The sequence below is a fragment of the Malaya genurostris genome, chromosome 1, assembly GCF_030247185.1.
Source record: "Malaya genurostris strain Urasoe2022 chromosome 1, Malgen_1.1, whole genome shotgun sequence".
NCBI classification, from domain to species: Eukaryota; Metazoa; Arthropoda; class Insecta; order Diptera; family Culicidae; genus Malaya; species Malaya genurostris.
Window position 1 is genome coordinate 12,882,229 of NC_080570.1, and position 16,749 is coordinate 12,898,977.

Below are 16,749 nucleotides of genomic sequence, written 5' to 3' on the forward strand. Positions count from 1 at the left end.
GTGTTTGATTCAGAAGTTTAGCGACCGCGACTGGATAAAGACGCACCGTTTGTTCGTTGTTGTTGTGATGATTAGGCTCGAGTGAGCGTCCTCCGCTGGTGGATTCCGAGAACGAGGTGGAAACCAGTTAGTTAGTCATCCATTAGCACAGGAACGGCGCGTAGAAATTCGACGAACAGAAATACGATTTTTTGGTTCGTGCGGTGCCAAGTGAGTTCGCAACCGAAAACCGGCCTGGTACTTGAAGGTGGAATTTCGCCTGGGAAACAAGCTCTTTCAAGTTTCGGGAACGTGCCATTTGCAAGTGATTTGACCTCTAGAGCTCTAGAGCGATGAGTTTCGGCATCGCCATCATCAGTGGATATCAAGTGCGTTCAAGTGGCTAGTGAGCCGTGCGGGCGAGTGTTTTCTTAGTGATAATTCTCTGTCCGGAAGAAGAAGCATACAAAATTCTTTACGACCCGAGTGCGGTGCAATGTCATTAACGAGTGCCTTCTGTTTACTACTGTCTGTGATAGTGGCGGTTAACGGTGAACTAAAGCTCAGCGGACCTTCGAACGCTGGATTGTCCGGTTGGTCCCGAAATCACCAAAGTGAAGGTAAGTGAAAATTATCGGTTCGGGGAATCGGCTTGGTTCGAACGTCCAACAATCGTGCCCCGGATGCATTTCTTAGAATTCCATTACACAAAACGGTCGTCTCACTGGTTAACGCGATTCGATGAATCATCTGAGTTTCCTATTCGACATCGCACAAAGCGAAAGGAAAGAAACATTTACTTCACTGTATATGCGGACCGCTCAGTGGTAGTACATGGCAAAACAAAAAGGAGCGATGATGATTCCTCTTCACTTCAACTTCTTCAACAAAACACGATTGATTATGATTCATTCGTTCATACTCTCACGTCGTCGGTTCCATCTGCGGTTGCTTCCGGTTTTCGCATTGCTCAAGGCACAACTATTAGAATGTGCCCACAAGTGCGGAAGTTGCTATCTGCTATCAGAACACAAATAGAAGAGGGCTAGCGCAAACAATTCTGATGGGTTCTGCTGCTGCTGGAGCGTAAAATGAATGTCGAGGTTTATTGGCAGGGTTTCACCACCGTCAGTCGTCAGGCGCCGAGCCGAGAATCGGGGTCGGAATCACCTGTTGCACATCGAAGGAGGCTATGCACATTCATTCGCTTCGCGTGTGTTCACTTCTCGATGACGTTTCATCCCCGGGCACTACTTTCTCTGGGGCAGTACACATTCCGGGGGTTTCCCGTTGCCATTCGTCACACATTTGAATAATCGATGATAAATAAATCGTTTTCACCTGTATTTTTTTTTGGTTTGTTTGCAGGAGGCTTTGAACCTTACGCTAGAATATTTCCGGTTTTACTTCAAAACGGCGGACAACTTAGTGTAAGTTATGTTCTGGATGGCGCGAATGTGACGCTGGATTTACACCTCAACGATGAACTGGTGCCCAACGAGCACTTTCTCAGTGTGCAGACGAACGGTGTGGAGCAAGTCCGACGTTTGCAAGACCATGAGGTGGAGCTGTGCCACTATCACGTGAGTTTTGAATTTACGTCTTCGGCATTGTTCAACGTCAAATATAACATATTTAACACACAATTCTTGCTGTCTTATATATTTTTAAATGTTGAAACATAAAATATTACGGTTCTGCACTGGGCTGTCATTGAACCAGTCACGTACCCAGAGGGGGGGGCCAAGGGGCCCGGGCCCCTCCCGAAATCAAAAACAGACATATAATTATTTAAAAGGTCTAAGACATGTGTTGCAGAAATAACAAGCCAGTAAACGCAAAAAAACGTAACACAATAACAGTTCCAGTGTAAAAGTTTAAAATGTCTGTTAAAAACACCCGTAAAGGGCACACCGAGAATTAGGTACATAAGCAATCTTCAGTAACATTATTTTTTTATCTTTGGGCCCCTCCCGAAATGAAATCCTGGGTACGGGCCTGCATTGAACTATTTGCGTCAACTGTAAACTTCGTTGCATTTTGCTGTCCAATCAGTAAAATATGTGAAATTTGAATTTCGAAAAATTCTGCAGATCTACGGCTTTCGTAAATGAAGTTTAAGAGGGTAATCCAAGATTTTCCACGGAAACATACGCATTCTACAATCAACATCGATTTAAGACACCTACTAAATTTACAACTGGAAATCCTTTTCCTCGATTAACAATTTACGTAGAAATTGATTCCGCTTCCCAAATGTCATTTTAAATATTAATAAATACTTGTAGCTGTCTTCAATGCTACATAATAAATCTTGCATTTAAACTTTAAACTCCACGAAAGCCTACTGAAAACCTTTATAAGAGCATGTTCCCGTCAAGTGGACCATTCTTCATAAGGTTTATATAGCAAAATGAAGAATTAGCATGAACCTGCGTTAAAACTTCAAATTCAAAAAAAAATTGAAACCAGCTTTACGATCAACATTAAATTTATTCGGATGAAATGAACTCCGCTATGAATAAGCTGTCGTTTTGATGATATTTTTCTTGACTATGTGTGTGTCATGTCTGCTTTGAATGCAATTAGTAAGAATATATTAGATTCTATTTACAAGTTTGAGGCTTTTTCCGAACGTAAAAACTTTCTGCGCTTTTATTTTTATCGTGAATGTATGGATAGAAATAAGAATTATAACTAATCTCCTTGAAATAAATGCGGTTTCTGCGAAAATCTCCATGATTTATGAAAATTATTGTTTGTGATTCGCCATTTTTGTATAAAACTATTTCGTGGCGTTAAAACTTCTGCATAAGTTCTGAAAATGAATCATAAAAGTCCATCATATTTCCTCGTTTTGCATTTCGAAGTTTGTTTGATGTCAATAAATGCTACGGCAAAGAACGTCATAATGGCGGCCTTAAAATTTTCTTTATTGCAAATTGCTCTTAATCTAAGAAGCGATAAATCAAATAGCCCACAACAAATGTGGCATAAATGTACTTTGGAACCCTCAAATTTGCTCTAAGTGAAACTGTCATCCAATGAACACGCACACACACACACACAAAACTAGATTTTTAAAAGAATTTAACTGACAAAAATGTTTTTTAAGGAAAACGTTTGAAAGCAATATTAGGATTGTTTGTATGGTTTTATTCTAGTACAAATTGTTTTATTTTTAGTCCAGTTGTTAGTGTAGGTAAAGGGTTTTATAGAAGCTTTAAAAATTACTTGTCCAAAGGGACACTTATTATAGTTGTCATAAAACAGGTAGTGATTGAAAAATCAATTACAAAACTCCTACAAATTATAATCAAAACCATAAGGCATTCGAATTGTTACTTGGGTTTCGCGGTGTTTTTCCAGTTGTTGAACAATTTCTTTATAGTTGTTTTGTACATATCTTGTCAAATTCCCGACAAATCGCTACAGTTTCTGAAACTTTCGTTCAATTTTCAGTTGAAACCGCATACGCAATATGGACAAGTTCTTTCAAAATCAATTCACCTATGGTTTTGGATCAAGCGTTCAAGTGGGCAACGTAGCCTAGTTTTTCTGGTGTGTAATAATGTGTACATGAAGTATTATTTAATATTTTTGATATACTTTCCGAACATCTAAGGCATTGATTTTTTGGCAATTATTGTAGTCGGTAGTGCTTATAAACGACAAATTTGTTCAGTTCATGCAAGTACCATTGTTGGGAAAAAATCTTAATTTCGTAAATCGTAAATCGTAATTCAGACAAAAATTTCATCGATCAAAAAATTACGCATTGACGCAACTACGTATCCGGGTTTTTGGTTTTCCATACATGGTTGTGTCTGTGTAAGCGGAGCAAAAATTAAAGCATATTCTTTCGTTTCTCACCCAATATAGCTTTAGTCAGAGGGGTTCATCGTTCTTCCTGGAGTGAATGTATCCTTTCTTTATTGATCTTAATGGGTTTCAGCAGATTGTTTGGCAACCCTTATCGGGTGCCGAATATACTTCTGCTCATACATACTGCGAATCGTTTTGCATTCTTCCGGGTAGCAGAATGGTGTCGCTTTTGTAAAATTTCGAAATCCTGGCACCTGCAGATCGTTCAGCATTCTATTCCATGTTCCTTTTATTCTTCCCTTGATGAGAAGTTACGGCAACGCGCAAATCTCCAACAAACTACGAGAATGTGCCACTTGAGCCTATTAGTAGTTCTGATTCCTGATTCGGATCCACTATTATTTTTTGCAACCGTGATTCTCTCTGAAACTGATATCACATGGTGAAAAATCAGTAATGAAAAATTCACTAGCGAACATTCTTCTCGATGATAGTTAAGAAAAATGTTCGCACTGTTTTCTGGGATATGAATTTTCTTGCTGAATCTCGGCAAACAAATTCCGAGATTTGCATAGCATATTACTTTAACGATTTTCGGAAAAGAGTGTGTGGATTACTGAATGATCAGTAAAATGTTGTGTTGCCGATCTCATTCGGCATTTCATTATGCCGAGCTCGAGAAACGGTTTTAAGTGTGAACCTTTCTGAAAATGTTCAGTGCGAGTAAGGTAATTGATAAATGGATCACTAGTGGTGATTTTATTATGCAGCTAATTAAAAAATATAAGTCAATTTTGCTTGAATAACGGACACAGAAGTAACAGGAGTGCTGGTTATCGCTATACAAATTCAAATGCTTCATTCAAACGTTGCGCCTGCTGTGTGTTCGAGAAGTGCAAAATGCTGCGCTCCTGTTACTTCTTTCAATCATACTTATTTGGAATGTGGCAAAAATATTGTTGTTTGTATGATGATTGTACGAAATATCATCGGAGACTCTACTCCCTTTCGATTATATCTTTGGTGATATTTCTGTGGGTGGAATTTCGTCACCAAGTTTTGCTAACACAAAAAATCACTTGTGAAATTCGAGGTTCAGAGTTTTGAGGACTCTTGTTTCATGAATGAAAAAATCGATCGAATCGATTGGTTGTTAAATTATATCAATCCTTCAACAAATGACTGAGTTGTTTCGTTCAAAATTATGACAGAAAATGGTTCCGCCGCCGAGTTTTTATTAATCTCTTGAACTGATTTTTTCACGAGAAATAATGATATGAACTTTTTCTAATCGCAAGTTTCCCAACAATGGTGATGAGTGCTAAAAATTACAAACTATAGTTTAAAGTGACGTTGAACAGAATGCCAAAGCTCTCCCAATTTGCGCTGAAATGTGTTCCAATTTGAGGATCTGATTAATTTATGATAAGAAAATTGACTTTGACTTTACCAGTACCAGCGTCTAGTTTCCGATTCCAGAAGTATCGGAAATAGTGGTCAAGTGACTCAAAAACGGAACTCACTTCGATTCCATACACGACTTCCGGTGAAACCCTCAACGAGTGAACACGTTGTATCGTGTTAGTGCGGTGAAAATTCGAGTATTTCGCGAGAAAGAAAGGATTTTCATCCGTACTTCGGTGACTCCACGTTGTCACATAGCGAGGGTTTCACTTGTAGTCCAGTGAAAAGAAAGTCCATTGGACTATAAACGAAAACTAACTGGCAATATAGCTAAATCGCTGTATCATCAATCGGCGTCATCTCAAGTGAGGTGACGCCACCAGAAGTGAAGAAGAAGAAGAAGAAGATTTCATACACGACACAGAAACCCGTGTAACTCTGGTGCCATCTCTGGTGGTAAGAAACTCTAAAATGGATCATGATCATGAGAAACGCACCATTATACCACTAGATTGGTTAAAGCAGGTGATTTAGTTCTCACAGAAACTTCTGATTTAACAAGCAATTTGCAGCTATGGACCAAACTACTCAAGTTTTCTTTATACATGAGTAAAGTCTGAAAAATGCATTCGAACGTTTATCAAAGCGAACCACTACAGTCGAGAAACAAGAGTGTGACATATTTTTTATTGTTTTGGCATTTGTATTTCAGTTACTTATGCCGTTTTTCATTGAAAAACACTGGTGGCGTGGATTGCTCTGGTTTTGCACTTTCGAGCAGAAATGCAATATTTTAACGGTGTTTCATTGCCATTTCTGCTCGAAAGTGTAAAATCAGAGCAATCCACGCCACCAGTGTTTTTCAATGAAAAACGCCATTAAATTTACTTACCCGGGTTGCTCTGTAACCAGACTTTGAAGTACTCAAATGTGATCGCGTTAATGTTCCCGTTTTTTTGGTTGATCATCTGGCAAATTGAATGATTTCGATTTGCGTTCAAATTCAAACTGTGCAACAACCGGTTCTGAATGAAAACTTACCGCCAATAGATTCGTTAGGTATTCTGTTGGAATTGGGTGAGAAAAAGCGGAGAGAATTGACGCAATCTTTCCACACTCATCTCATTCTGCACATTTTAATGTTGATTAGCTTCGTAGTTTTTTCATGAAAGTTTTTTTTCTAACAAAAATCTTAATTTACAAGTCAACATTGAACGTGAAGAATTAGTCATCTACCAAATCAATATTAAATTCCTATAAAAATATTTGTAATTTACTTGTAAATCCAGCCAACATTTTGCTACCAGCTCCATTTCTATAACTGAGAAATAAATTTTAAAAATGACCTACGTTGATTTGATTCATTTCCACACGCACACATTCGAAACGATCAATCGAGGTGATTGAGCACTCGAAACCGAACAGTCGAGTAAGACTTACATTACTCAGTTCGGTTGGGAGATGATCTGGGAATATGGATAATTGCTGCAATCTCATCATCTAACTACTCGACATTTTTTTCTGATACGAGTAGATGCAATTTTCCTGGTTACTTGGATGATCTCATGTTTGCTAGACGATCAAGTTCAAGATAATCGATAATATCAATTAAATTGCACCTGTTAAACTCTAAACAAACTAAATCAGTCACGAAAATTAATTGTTCGTTAGTTTTTTCGAGTATGTCGTAAAATGATTCTGTGAAAATGACGGGAAATAGTAGTAAACTTAGACTTGGATTAGGCTTGGAGAGACTGTCACTTGCTCTTACGGCTTTCTGAACAATCAATCGAGAATTGATTAATTTGGATTTTTTTGCTTAACTTAACTGAAATGATATCTGATTACTCGTAGCCATGGGACATACCAATCTTTACCAATAAGAATTTCAATAACGTTTCTGGGAAACAGTCAACTTCTGCTATGAAGAAAGATACCCGGCGAATGATGACCAAGCAAACACTAATTTTCGGTTAAAGTTGTCGAAGAGAAAAAAAAACAACACGTTCCTTTAGTTTGATATTCTAATTTCGGATTTTTTTTTGCTCAGAAGAAAAGGTGATTTGACAGGAGATAGAACAGGATATATCTAAAAAAGAAACACACATCTAGTTGACCAGCAATTTTGTTGCTGCTTGCATCGCTTGTTTTGATTGCAGTAAAAACAAAAACTAACGCTAACTGATTTTTTCTCTATAATGCACAACACAGGGCACCATTCGCAATCAACCCGGATCGTACGTGGCACTTTCCACATGTAACGGCACACGAGGAATTGTCTATGGTTCCTGCGAAACCTATCTGCTGGAATTCGACGAGGATGACTCACAGTCGCACAATTTCGTCTACAAACTAACCCGAACAGTATCTCCGCAACGGGTATGTAATGCTGTGCATTTAAATGTCACATTGTTTGTACACTAACTAACGTCTTCTATTGTTATTTTAGGTAAAACGTGCTTTCGAAGCATTTCCATCCCCACCGGTGGACTCTTTTCGAACTGCGTTCCGATCGACCGCTTCGTCCAACTACGTCGAATTGGTTCTGGTGATCGATCGCAGCTTGTACCGCATCACCAGTAACATCCAACGGATTCATCGATACTGTTTGGACCTGGTAAACATCATGAATGCCATCTACCGTCCATTGAATATTTATCTGGCCCTTGTCGGTGTTGTAATTTGGACCGATAGGGACGCAATCGATATCACCGAGGATTCCAAAAAGACTTTGGAAAACTTTCTCAGCTATCGTCGGAACACACTGCTGAAGATGATTCCGCATGACAATGCTCAACTGCTGACCGGGGTGCACTTCTCCGATAGCGTGGTTGGAAAAGCAGAAATGGGTTCCATGTGTACTTACGCCGGCTCTGGAGGGGTAGAAGTCGTAGATACGAACTTCGTAGCACTACAAGCCAGTACGGTTGCCCATGAGATGGGTCACAATTTCAACATAGACCACGATGGACCCGAATGTCGATGCCCGAGTGGAAACTGTGTTATGGCATCGAAAACTGTTCGAAGTCAAGCGGCACCCAAAGATTGGAGTTCGTGTAGTTTGGATTCGTTGGAAATAGGTTTACGGCATGGAATCGGGGCTTGTCTGAAGAACAAACCGGCCAAAATGTTTGTCAAGAGTACCTGCGGCAACGGACTGTTGGAACCCGGTGAAGAATGTGACTGTGGTCTGCCTCACGTATGCGACACAAAATGCTGTGATGCTTTGACCTGTCGCTTAACGGTGAACTCTACCTGTGCTACCGGTGAGTGTTGCGATTTGGAACGTTGTCAGCTGAGACAGGCGGGATCTGGATGTCGCGCTGCTACTGGTGAATGCGATTTGCCCGAGTTCTGCGATGGACAAACGGCTTTTTGTCCGAAAAATGTTTACTTGCGTGATACGGAACCGTGTGCTGGTGGAAAGGCGTTTTGTTATCAGGGACAATGCAGGACACGTGACAGTCAGTGTAGGGTGCTGTGGGGTTCTACGGCCAAATCCATCGACGATTATTGTTATCAAACCAATTTGAATGGAACAATTTTTGGCAACTGTGGGAACGATCAGCAGATGGGTGATTTTGTAAAGTGCCGACAGGAAGACGTTATGTGTGGATTGTTACATTGTAGCCATAGGAACGAGAAGCTAGACTACGGAATGCAAGCGTATTCGAAGCTTACTACGACCAAATTCAGTCATTATGGACCAAGAGGTACGGTGCGGTCCACCGTTTGTAATTCTGCCATAGTAGATTTAGGTTTAGAAGTTACCAATCCCGGGCTGGTCCCGGATGGGGCGAAGTGTGGCACAGGGAAAATGTGCTGGAAGCAGAAATGTGTATCGTTAACTCATCTGCAAGAGAACGACATCGGTGAGGATTGTGTGGATGGTTGCAGCGATCATGGAGTATGTAATAGTGAAGGGAATTGCCATTGTGATGAAGGATATGGAGGCCAATTTTGTGAGAAATCAGGACTGGGAGGTTCGGTTGATAGTGGACCAATAGCAGATCCGGATGGTTCTAGTCATGTTACTCTAGCGCTGTATGTTGCGGGTGTTATTCTGTGTGCTGCGATGGCCGGATTTTTATACCTCAACCGAAGTGTACTAGGTGAGCTGTTGAGAAAGATCTTGATGAAGTTCCGAATGCGGAAGTACGGTCAAATGGTTCCACCAGTTTCACCGACAGCACTTGGGCCGCCAAAACCACCACGACTGATGATCTCTTCGCCGGTACAGTGCGCTACGCAGATCATAACAAGTACCGATTTGGGACCGACACGAGCTGCTCCTTCGATACCTGTTCCGACCATCGAACCAGCTCAACACTTTATCAAAGTTAATATCAACAATAGCGGTAAGGTGACCATAGAAAACAAAGTTGTTAACTCTCCGTTTATGTTAAGCTCAAATCTTTTGGATGCCCACGAGGCAATACATGAAATTAAAGCCAAAGGAATTCCGGCAATTCTGCTGGAACAGCGTTCGATCAGTGTGGATTCCGAGAGTCCATTGTTGAGTGCCAGTGATCAGAAAGCATCCATGGACACACCACCCGTCCAGGACAGTCAAGAACCAAATTTCGGGACGCTTTTAAGTCAAGTGAAACTTAAGAAAGTGCACAACTTTCAAAACAACCGTTCGAAGAGTGACGAAAATCCTCAACGTCGGCTACCGGAACTGCCCAGACAGAAAACAATCGGTGAATTTCAAAACATTATTGCTGAGGTTCATCCGAAAAGAAGTCCAGTAACGGAGGAACCTCCCGCGAATCCGTTCGCTTCTGTTACATTGAAGAAAGTGAAACCCCGCACTCCGAATCTTAGCCGAGAGAACCTAGACGAAATAACGGAAGAATGTTTTGATCCTAAGAAACCGACTCGTCCAGTCGTGGCACCAAAACCATTATCGCCGAAATCTCAAGATCTCACTTCGAGCCCAAAACCGAGCCTACCTCAGAAACCATCACAATCTTTTGACAACCAACTCGGTGAGGGCAAACCGAAAACTGCTCGGAAACTGCCTCAGATTCCTCCAGCAGCATCCAACAGAAGCAGACCTCCGCTAACGAGAAAACCTGCCATCAGGGATGGCGAGGATGGGATGACTGTTGTTGGCAGCAACGGTAACCTAGCGGCCCTGAAGGCTAAACTGAACTTAGACCAAGTCGCCGGAGGCATCAAACGATGATAACGTTGTTCCGGATTTTGTGTATTTATTGGTACTGTTTTAAGCGCAATTGAATGTTTGTTGATATTTGAAGCAAATTTTGTAGTGGTAAGATTTGTGATTTGTAACGATACTGAACTTCGTAGAAGTGCTATCCCTTAGACCGTAAGAATCTCTCATATCATTACGAGTAAACAACTCTCAACTAGACTGCTTGCAACAATTAGGTACTTATGATATCGAATATTAAATAACGAAACTAGTCAATTTATTATGATCACACGAAGAAGTAAACAAAGACAGCACAACTTTCATTACCGAGCACGATGACCTATCCCTTCTTGGACGGTTCGCCGAGTCGTTTTTGAATCTCCTGTAAACTCAGTCCCTTGGTTTCTACGACGAACATCAGTGAGAAGATGAACGCAGCAACGCACACGATCGCGAAGATCCAGAAGGCCCACTCGAATCCGAGCGATTCGCTGATCAGTAGGAAAAATCGTAACGCCAGGAAATCCAACACCCACGTCACAGACACGTTGATCGTGTTGCCCAAAGCTTTTACATCATAGGAAAAAAATCTCCCCGGCTATTATCCAGGGAACGGGACCGAAACCGAAATTGTAGATGGAGATAAATGCGATCATGCCGGTCAACGGAATCCAACTGATGTGCGCGGATGGAATACTCATCGGTTCCAGCAAAAAATAGCTTCCCAGCAAGCCAAGCGATATGGCCAGTCCTAGCGAAGACCACAGCAGTACGGGTTTGCGTCCAACGCGATCGACGAACAGAAGAGTGATACAACAGCAGACCGTTTGAACGACACCAATGATAATGGTGGAAACGTCAGCTGAAAGTGAGAAATGCGCTTTGTCGAAGATAAGCTCACTGTTGGACAGAATACAGTCTATTCCGGTCCACTGTTGGAACGACAGCAAACAGAAGCTTATCAGAATCGCTTTCTGATTCGGTCGGTAGGTGAAGAGCTTCCGGAATGCATTCGAACTGTTCTGTTCCTGTTCCTGATGGAGATACTCCTTAACGCTCTGAAGATCCGGTTGAACTTCCTCCGCTGTAGCGTCACGAAGATACATCAACGAAGCGGTCGCCTTATTGTACTGGCCCTTCGATGCGAAATAGTGTGGAGTCTCCGGCATGAAGATAAACCCTATGCCGAATGCAATCGGAATCGCACAGCAGATCCACTGGAACGCGTAGTACCGAACGTAGGGACCGATGCAGTAAACATACAGGATACCAACTAGAATGACGGATCAATGGAATGTCGTTAGATGTCTAATTATTGGAAACATACCAGTTTGGCCAATTTGCAGCAAGGATCCAAGAATTCCCCGGTATTTGTCACTTGCGATTTCACCAATGTACATGGTCAGTGTGATCAGAATGTACCCATTTCCGAATCCTAGTACGAAACGGGCAGCGATCATTAGTGGGACTGATTCTGCCAACAACAGCATAACCCATCCGACAATATGGATGACACTGCTCAACAGGTGAGCTATCTTTCGACCAACCCGATCGACAGCGTAACCCGCTGCGAACGGTCCGGAAAAGCCACCGATCGCCAGAATCGAGTTGATCCAGGATTGTTCGGCTTCCACGATAACGTATCCAATGGGATTATCCTCCAAGTTGACCTCCGTGAGCTTGCGGAACATCGGTGATGGCCAACCAAGTGCCAAACCCATGGCAACGGCGGAAAGGCTTGCTACGATATGTATTAGCCTACTGTTAATCAAGGGGTTTTGTTATGGGTTTGAAAGCTTACCGATTGCAGCTACCATAAATTCCCGAACCGTAGCCTTGGTGCGATGCATCCTGTTACATTCAACAGTTACTATCAAACTGAGTATCTGCTACTATCGGCTATCGAAATCATCATAGTGAAAACGGGTAAATAGTTGCCCTGATAGTGTTGTAAACAATACAGGCGTCATACGAATCGATAAGATACTCACGGAATCGAAGATATCTCGCCGGATATTTTAGTTTTTTCCACAAATGAAGCAGTATCATACCAAATCTGCGTTAAGGGGCCTTTTTTAAAACTAGAGGAACTCGAAATAGTTGGCTTTAACGCAAGTTCAGCAAGGCCGAAAAAATGATCACCCGAAATAGTAACGTTTGCATTGAAAAAAAATGGACTGTTTCGGATGATTATAAAACAAAAGCTAAGCCAGATAATTGCTTTTGATAAATTTTCCGTGGAAGGTAATTATTTAAACTTACTTGTGGAAAATCTCTACGTCCTTGCAAGCCAGAAGGCCGGCAAGTTAACCGAAACATTCGTCATGGCGGACGAAAACATGCGGGTAGGCATGTTTTGGAGCTCTTTCTTCGTTCCATTTATCAATTTCTACTCAATTTTCACGATGAAATTGTTGGAGTAGATCTTACGCTTCAGGTTGGCCCAGAAATTCTCGATGGGATGCAACTGGAGGACGTTTGACGAGCCACTCCATCTCCTCCAACGATCGCTTCGAGAAGTGGGCTGACGCCAGATCCAGCCAGAACACCGCGTCTTCGCCCTTAAGGTATTTCTTGATGAACGACGCAACTTCCGGCAGGCATTTTATACTATGAATCTCTTCGTTCACGTTCACAGTCCGGAACGAGAAAAAAAGGGCAGCTTTGACGTCCCCTTCTAGCTGATTGTCAGCCACAGTAGCACCGACGACACGACCTGCCACTCGTCTATCCAAACTGTATCATAAATTTAACTACCCCTCAGTAACTGGTAATGTCAAAACGGAATCATTTGAAAAATTATTGAAACTGGCAGCACAAATTGATAAGTTATTGATTTTGAATAACAGTGACCATAACCTTTTTTTTTTTTTTTTTTTTTTTTTTTATTTTTTTTTTTTTAAATAACTATTTATTGGAATATGAGTTAAAATTAAATTATTAAGATTTAAATTGGGTGTTCAGCCACAAGTGGTGACTTTTCAGCCCTGTTATATATATATATGATTTGGTTATTACCATGAAGACATCATTTGCTTCCGCAATTCTGAGATTTTTGTGTAGGGAAAATTCTAAACCTACTTGTATTGTGTAATGGGGAAAAGGAACTTATATACTAACTTACTAACTAATACAGAGAGCGAATCGATTCAATTGAAGATTGCATCGATTTTTGTCGGAATTTGCTTATAATATTATGTGACATTACATCTAATGGTTCTATATTTGTGAGTCTGTGTAACTCATTTGTACTAAACCAGGGAGGACGCTTCAGAATCATTTTCAGAATTTTATTCTGAATCCTTTGAAGCGTTTTCTTCCTGGTGGAACAACAGCTTGACCAAATTGGTACCGCATAAAGCATGGCTGGTCTGAAAATTTGTTTATAAATTAACAATTTGTTTTTTAGACAGAGCTTAGAATTTCTGTTTATAAGAGGATATAAACATTTAATATATTTATTACACTTTGCCTGGATTCCTTCAATGTGATCCTTGAAAGTGAGTTTTTTGTCATACGTTAAACCTAAGTATTTAGCTTGATCAGACCATGTCAATTCCAAGCCATTCAATTTGAGAATGTGATTATTGTTTGGTTTAAGAAAAGAAGCTCTTGGCTTGTGAGGAAAGATAATTAATTGCGTTTTTGCTGCATTTGGTTTAATTTTCCATTTTGACAGATAATCACTGAAAATATTTAAACTTCTTTGTAGGCGACTGCAGATCACTCTTAGATTTCTACCTGTGGCTAACAGACTTGTGTCGTCACAGAATAGCGATTTCTGACAACCAACGGGTAGATTTGGAAGATCAGAAGTGAAAATATTATACAAGATTGGAGCTACACTCGAACCCTGCGGAACACCGGCTCGTACGGGTAGCAATTCAGATTTACAATTCTGATAGCTAACCTGAAGAGTACGATCAGTTAAATAATTTTGAATCATTTTGATCAAATAAATAGGAAACTGGAAATCAGACATTTTTGCTATTAAACCTTTGTGCCAAACACTGTCGAATGCTTTTTCTATGTCTAGAAGAGCAACTCCAGTGGATAACCCAGAAGATTTATTTGTTTTTATCATGTTCGTAACTCTTACAAGTTGATGAGTAGTTGAATGTTCATGACGAAATCCAAACTGCTCTGGTAAAAAAATTGAATTCTCATTTATATGAGTCATCATTCTTAACAAGATAATTTTTTCAAAAAGTTTACTGATAGAAGAAAGTAAGCTAATTGGGCGATAACTTGATGTTTCTGCTGGGTTTTTATCAGGTTTTAGGATAGGAATTACTTTAGCGTTTTTCCATCTTTTTGGGAAGTAAGCTAATGAAAAACACTTGTTGAAAATTTTAACCAGGAGTCTCAAGGCAACATCGGGAAGATTTTTAATAAGAATATTAAAAATTCCATCATTACCAGGAGCCTTCATGTTTTTAAGTTTTCTAATAATTGATTTAATTTCATCAAAATTCGTCTCAATAATGTCATCGTGTGATAACACTTGAGTTGAAATATGATCATATTTCAGTGAGACTTCATTTTCAATAGGACTCACAACGTTCAAATTAAAATTGTGGACACTCTCGAACTGCTGAGCAAGTTTTTGAGCTTTTTCGCCATTTGTAAGAAGTATTTGATTTCCTTCCTTGAGAGCAGGAATAGGTTTCTGAGGTTTCTTAAGAACCTTAGAAAGTTTCCAGAAAGGTTTAGAATATGGTTTAATTTGTTCAACTTCTTTAGCGAAATTTTCATTTCGCAAAAGAGTAAATCTATGTTTAATTTCTTTTTGTAAATCCTTAACTATGTTTTTCATAGCAGGATCACGAGAACGTTGATATTGTCGTCGACGAACATTCTTCAACCGAATGAGCAGTTGAAGATTGTCATCGATGATAGGAGAATTTAATTTAGTTTGAGCTTTGGGAACTGAAAGATTTCTAGCCTCGATAATATAATGATTCAAATTATCAATTGCTGTGTCGATATCCGCAGAATTTTCTAAAATAGTTTCATGATCCACATGATTTTCAATGTGAGATCTGTAATCCAACCAATTTGCTCTATGATAGTTGAAAATAGAACTAATTGGATTAATTATAGCTTCGTTGGAAAGTCTGAATGTTACAGGAAGATGATCTGAGTCAAAATCAGCATGAGTAATCGGTTCACTACAAATGTGACTTTGATCTGTTAGAACCAGATCAATTGTAGACGGGTTTTTCACGGAAGAGAAACAAGTAGGATTACTGGGATGAAGAACTGTAAAGTAACCAGCTGAGAGTTGATTATGAAGTATTTTACCATTACTGTTATTTTGCCTACAATTCCACTGGACATGCTTAGCATTTAAGTCCCCTATTACGAAAAATTTCGATCGATATCTTGTAAGTTTTTGCAAATCGCCTTTAAAGAAATTTAATTGTTCGCCGGTGCATTGGAATGGCAAATATGCTCCAGCGATGAAATAAATTCCATGAATGGTTTCAACTTCGATTCCCAAGCTTTCAATAACTTTAGTATTGAAAGAAGGTAAAATTCGATGTTTAATTTGCCGTTGGACAAAAATGGCAACTCCACCACCAATTCCAGTAAACCTGTCAAATCGATGAACCACATAATGTGGATTACTTTTCAATTTTACATTTGGTTTAAGAAAAGTTTCTGTCACAATGGCAATATGAATTTTGTGAACTTTGAGAAAATTATAAAATTCATCTTCACTCGATTTCAAAGATCGAGCATTCCAATTTAAAATATTCAAATAATTATTTAACATCACTGTTAAATTTTAAATTCATTATAATATTATTTGCAAATTTCCATCCGATTTGAAATGCTTCAAAAAGTGATGAAGTCGAATTCATTTGGATGATCATTTGAAAAAGTTGATCTTGTAGGTAGATCATTTTATTTTCAGTTATATCGCCTAAATCGACTTCATTTAAAGAAGCGAATGGCATTGAAGGAATATTTGTAGGTAGACTGCCATTAGAAGAAGATGATTTGGCCGGTCTACCTATTAATAAATTGTTTTCGTTAGAAGAAGAACTGCAAGGCGGTCCTGTGTTTTGATTATTTACATTAGAAGAAATAGGAGATAGATTTCTACCTAATATACCAGCATAAGTGAAATTAGAAGAAGATGATGACGAGGTCGATCTACCTGTCAATAAATTGTTTTCGTTAGAAGACGAATTGGCAGGTGCCTTAGAAGAATTTTCAGGTATGTTCTGTAAATTTAAGGTCGTTGATTTGACTTGTTGTCTAAGCGAACGAGCGTTTAAAATTTTTTCCCTGACAGGACATTTCAAATAATTGGATTTATGATTTCCATTGCAATTTGAACATGAAAATTTATCAGTGGTTTCATTCATTGG

At 39.7% G+C, this 16,749-nt stretch overlaps 1 protein-coding gene and 1 pseudogene across 1 annotated transcript; one reads left to right on the plus strand and one right to left on the minus strand.

Annotated features, from left to right (window-relative positions):
- Positions 1-10,670, plus strand: LOC131432824 (disintegrin and metalloproteinase domain-containing protein 12-like). The gene is made up of 4 exons (XM_058599366.1): positions 1-599; positions 1,348-1,562; positions 7,420-7,587; positions 7,658-10,670. Exons 1-4 carry the CDS (start codon positions 476-478, stop codon positions 10,397-10,399), a joined length of 3,249 nt encoding a protein of 1,082 aa, XP_058455349.1. The 5' UTR covers positions 1-475; the 3' UTR covers positions 10,400-10,670.
- An 11-nt stretch (positions 10,671-10,681) lies between these two features.
- On the minus strand, positions 10,682-12,231 carry LOC131432834 (facilitated trehalose transporter Tret1-like; annotated as a pseudogene).
- Positions 12,232-16,749: the final 4,518 nt, after the last annotated feature.

Bases quoted from the DNA above. Each gene is read 5' to 3' on its own strand.
- LOC131432824 (XM_058599366.1), top strand. From the start codon at position 476: ATGTCATTAACGAGTGCCTTCTGTTTACTACTGTCTGTGATAGTGGCG. The intron at 600-1,347 runs GTAAGTGAAAAT...GTTTGTTTGCAG, and splicing joins CCGAAATCACCAAAGTGAAG to GAGGCTTTGAACCTTACGCT. The intron at 7,588-7,657 runs GTATGTAATGCT...TTGTTATTTTAG, and splicing joins GAACAGTATCTCCGCAACGG to GTAAAACGTGCTTTCGAAGC.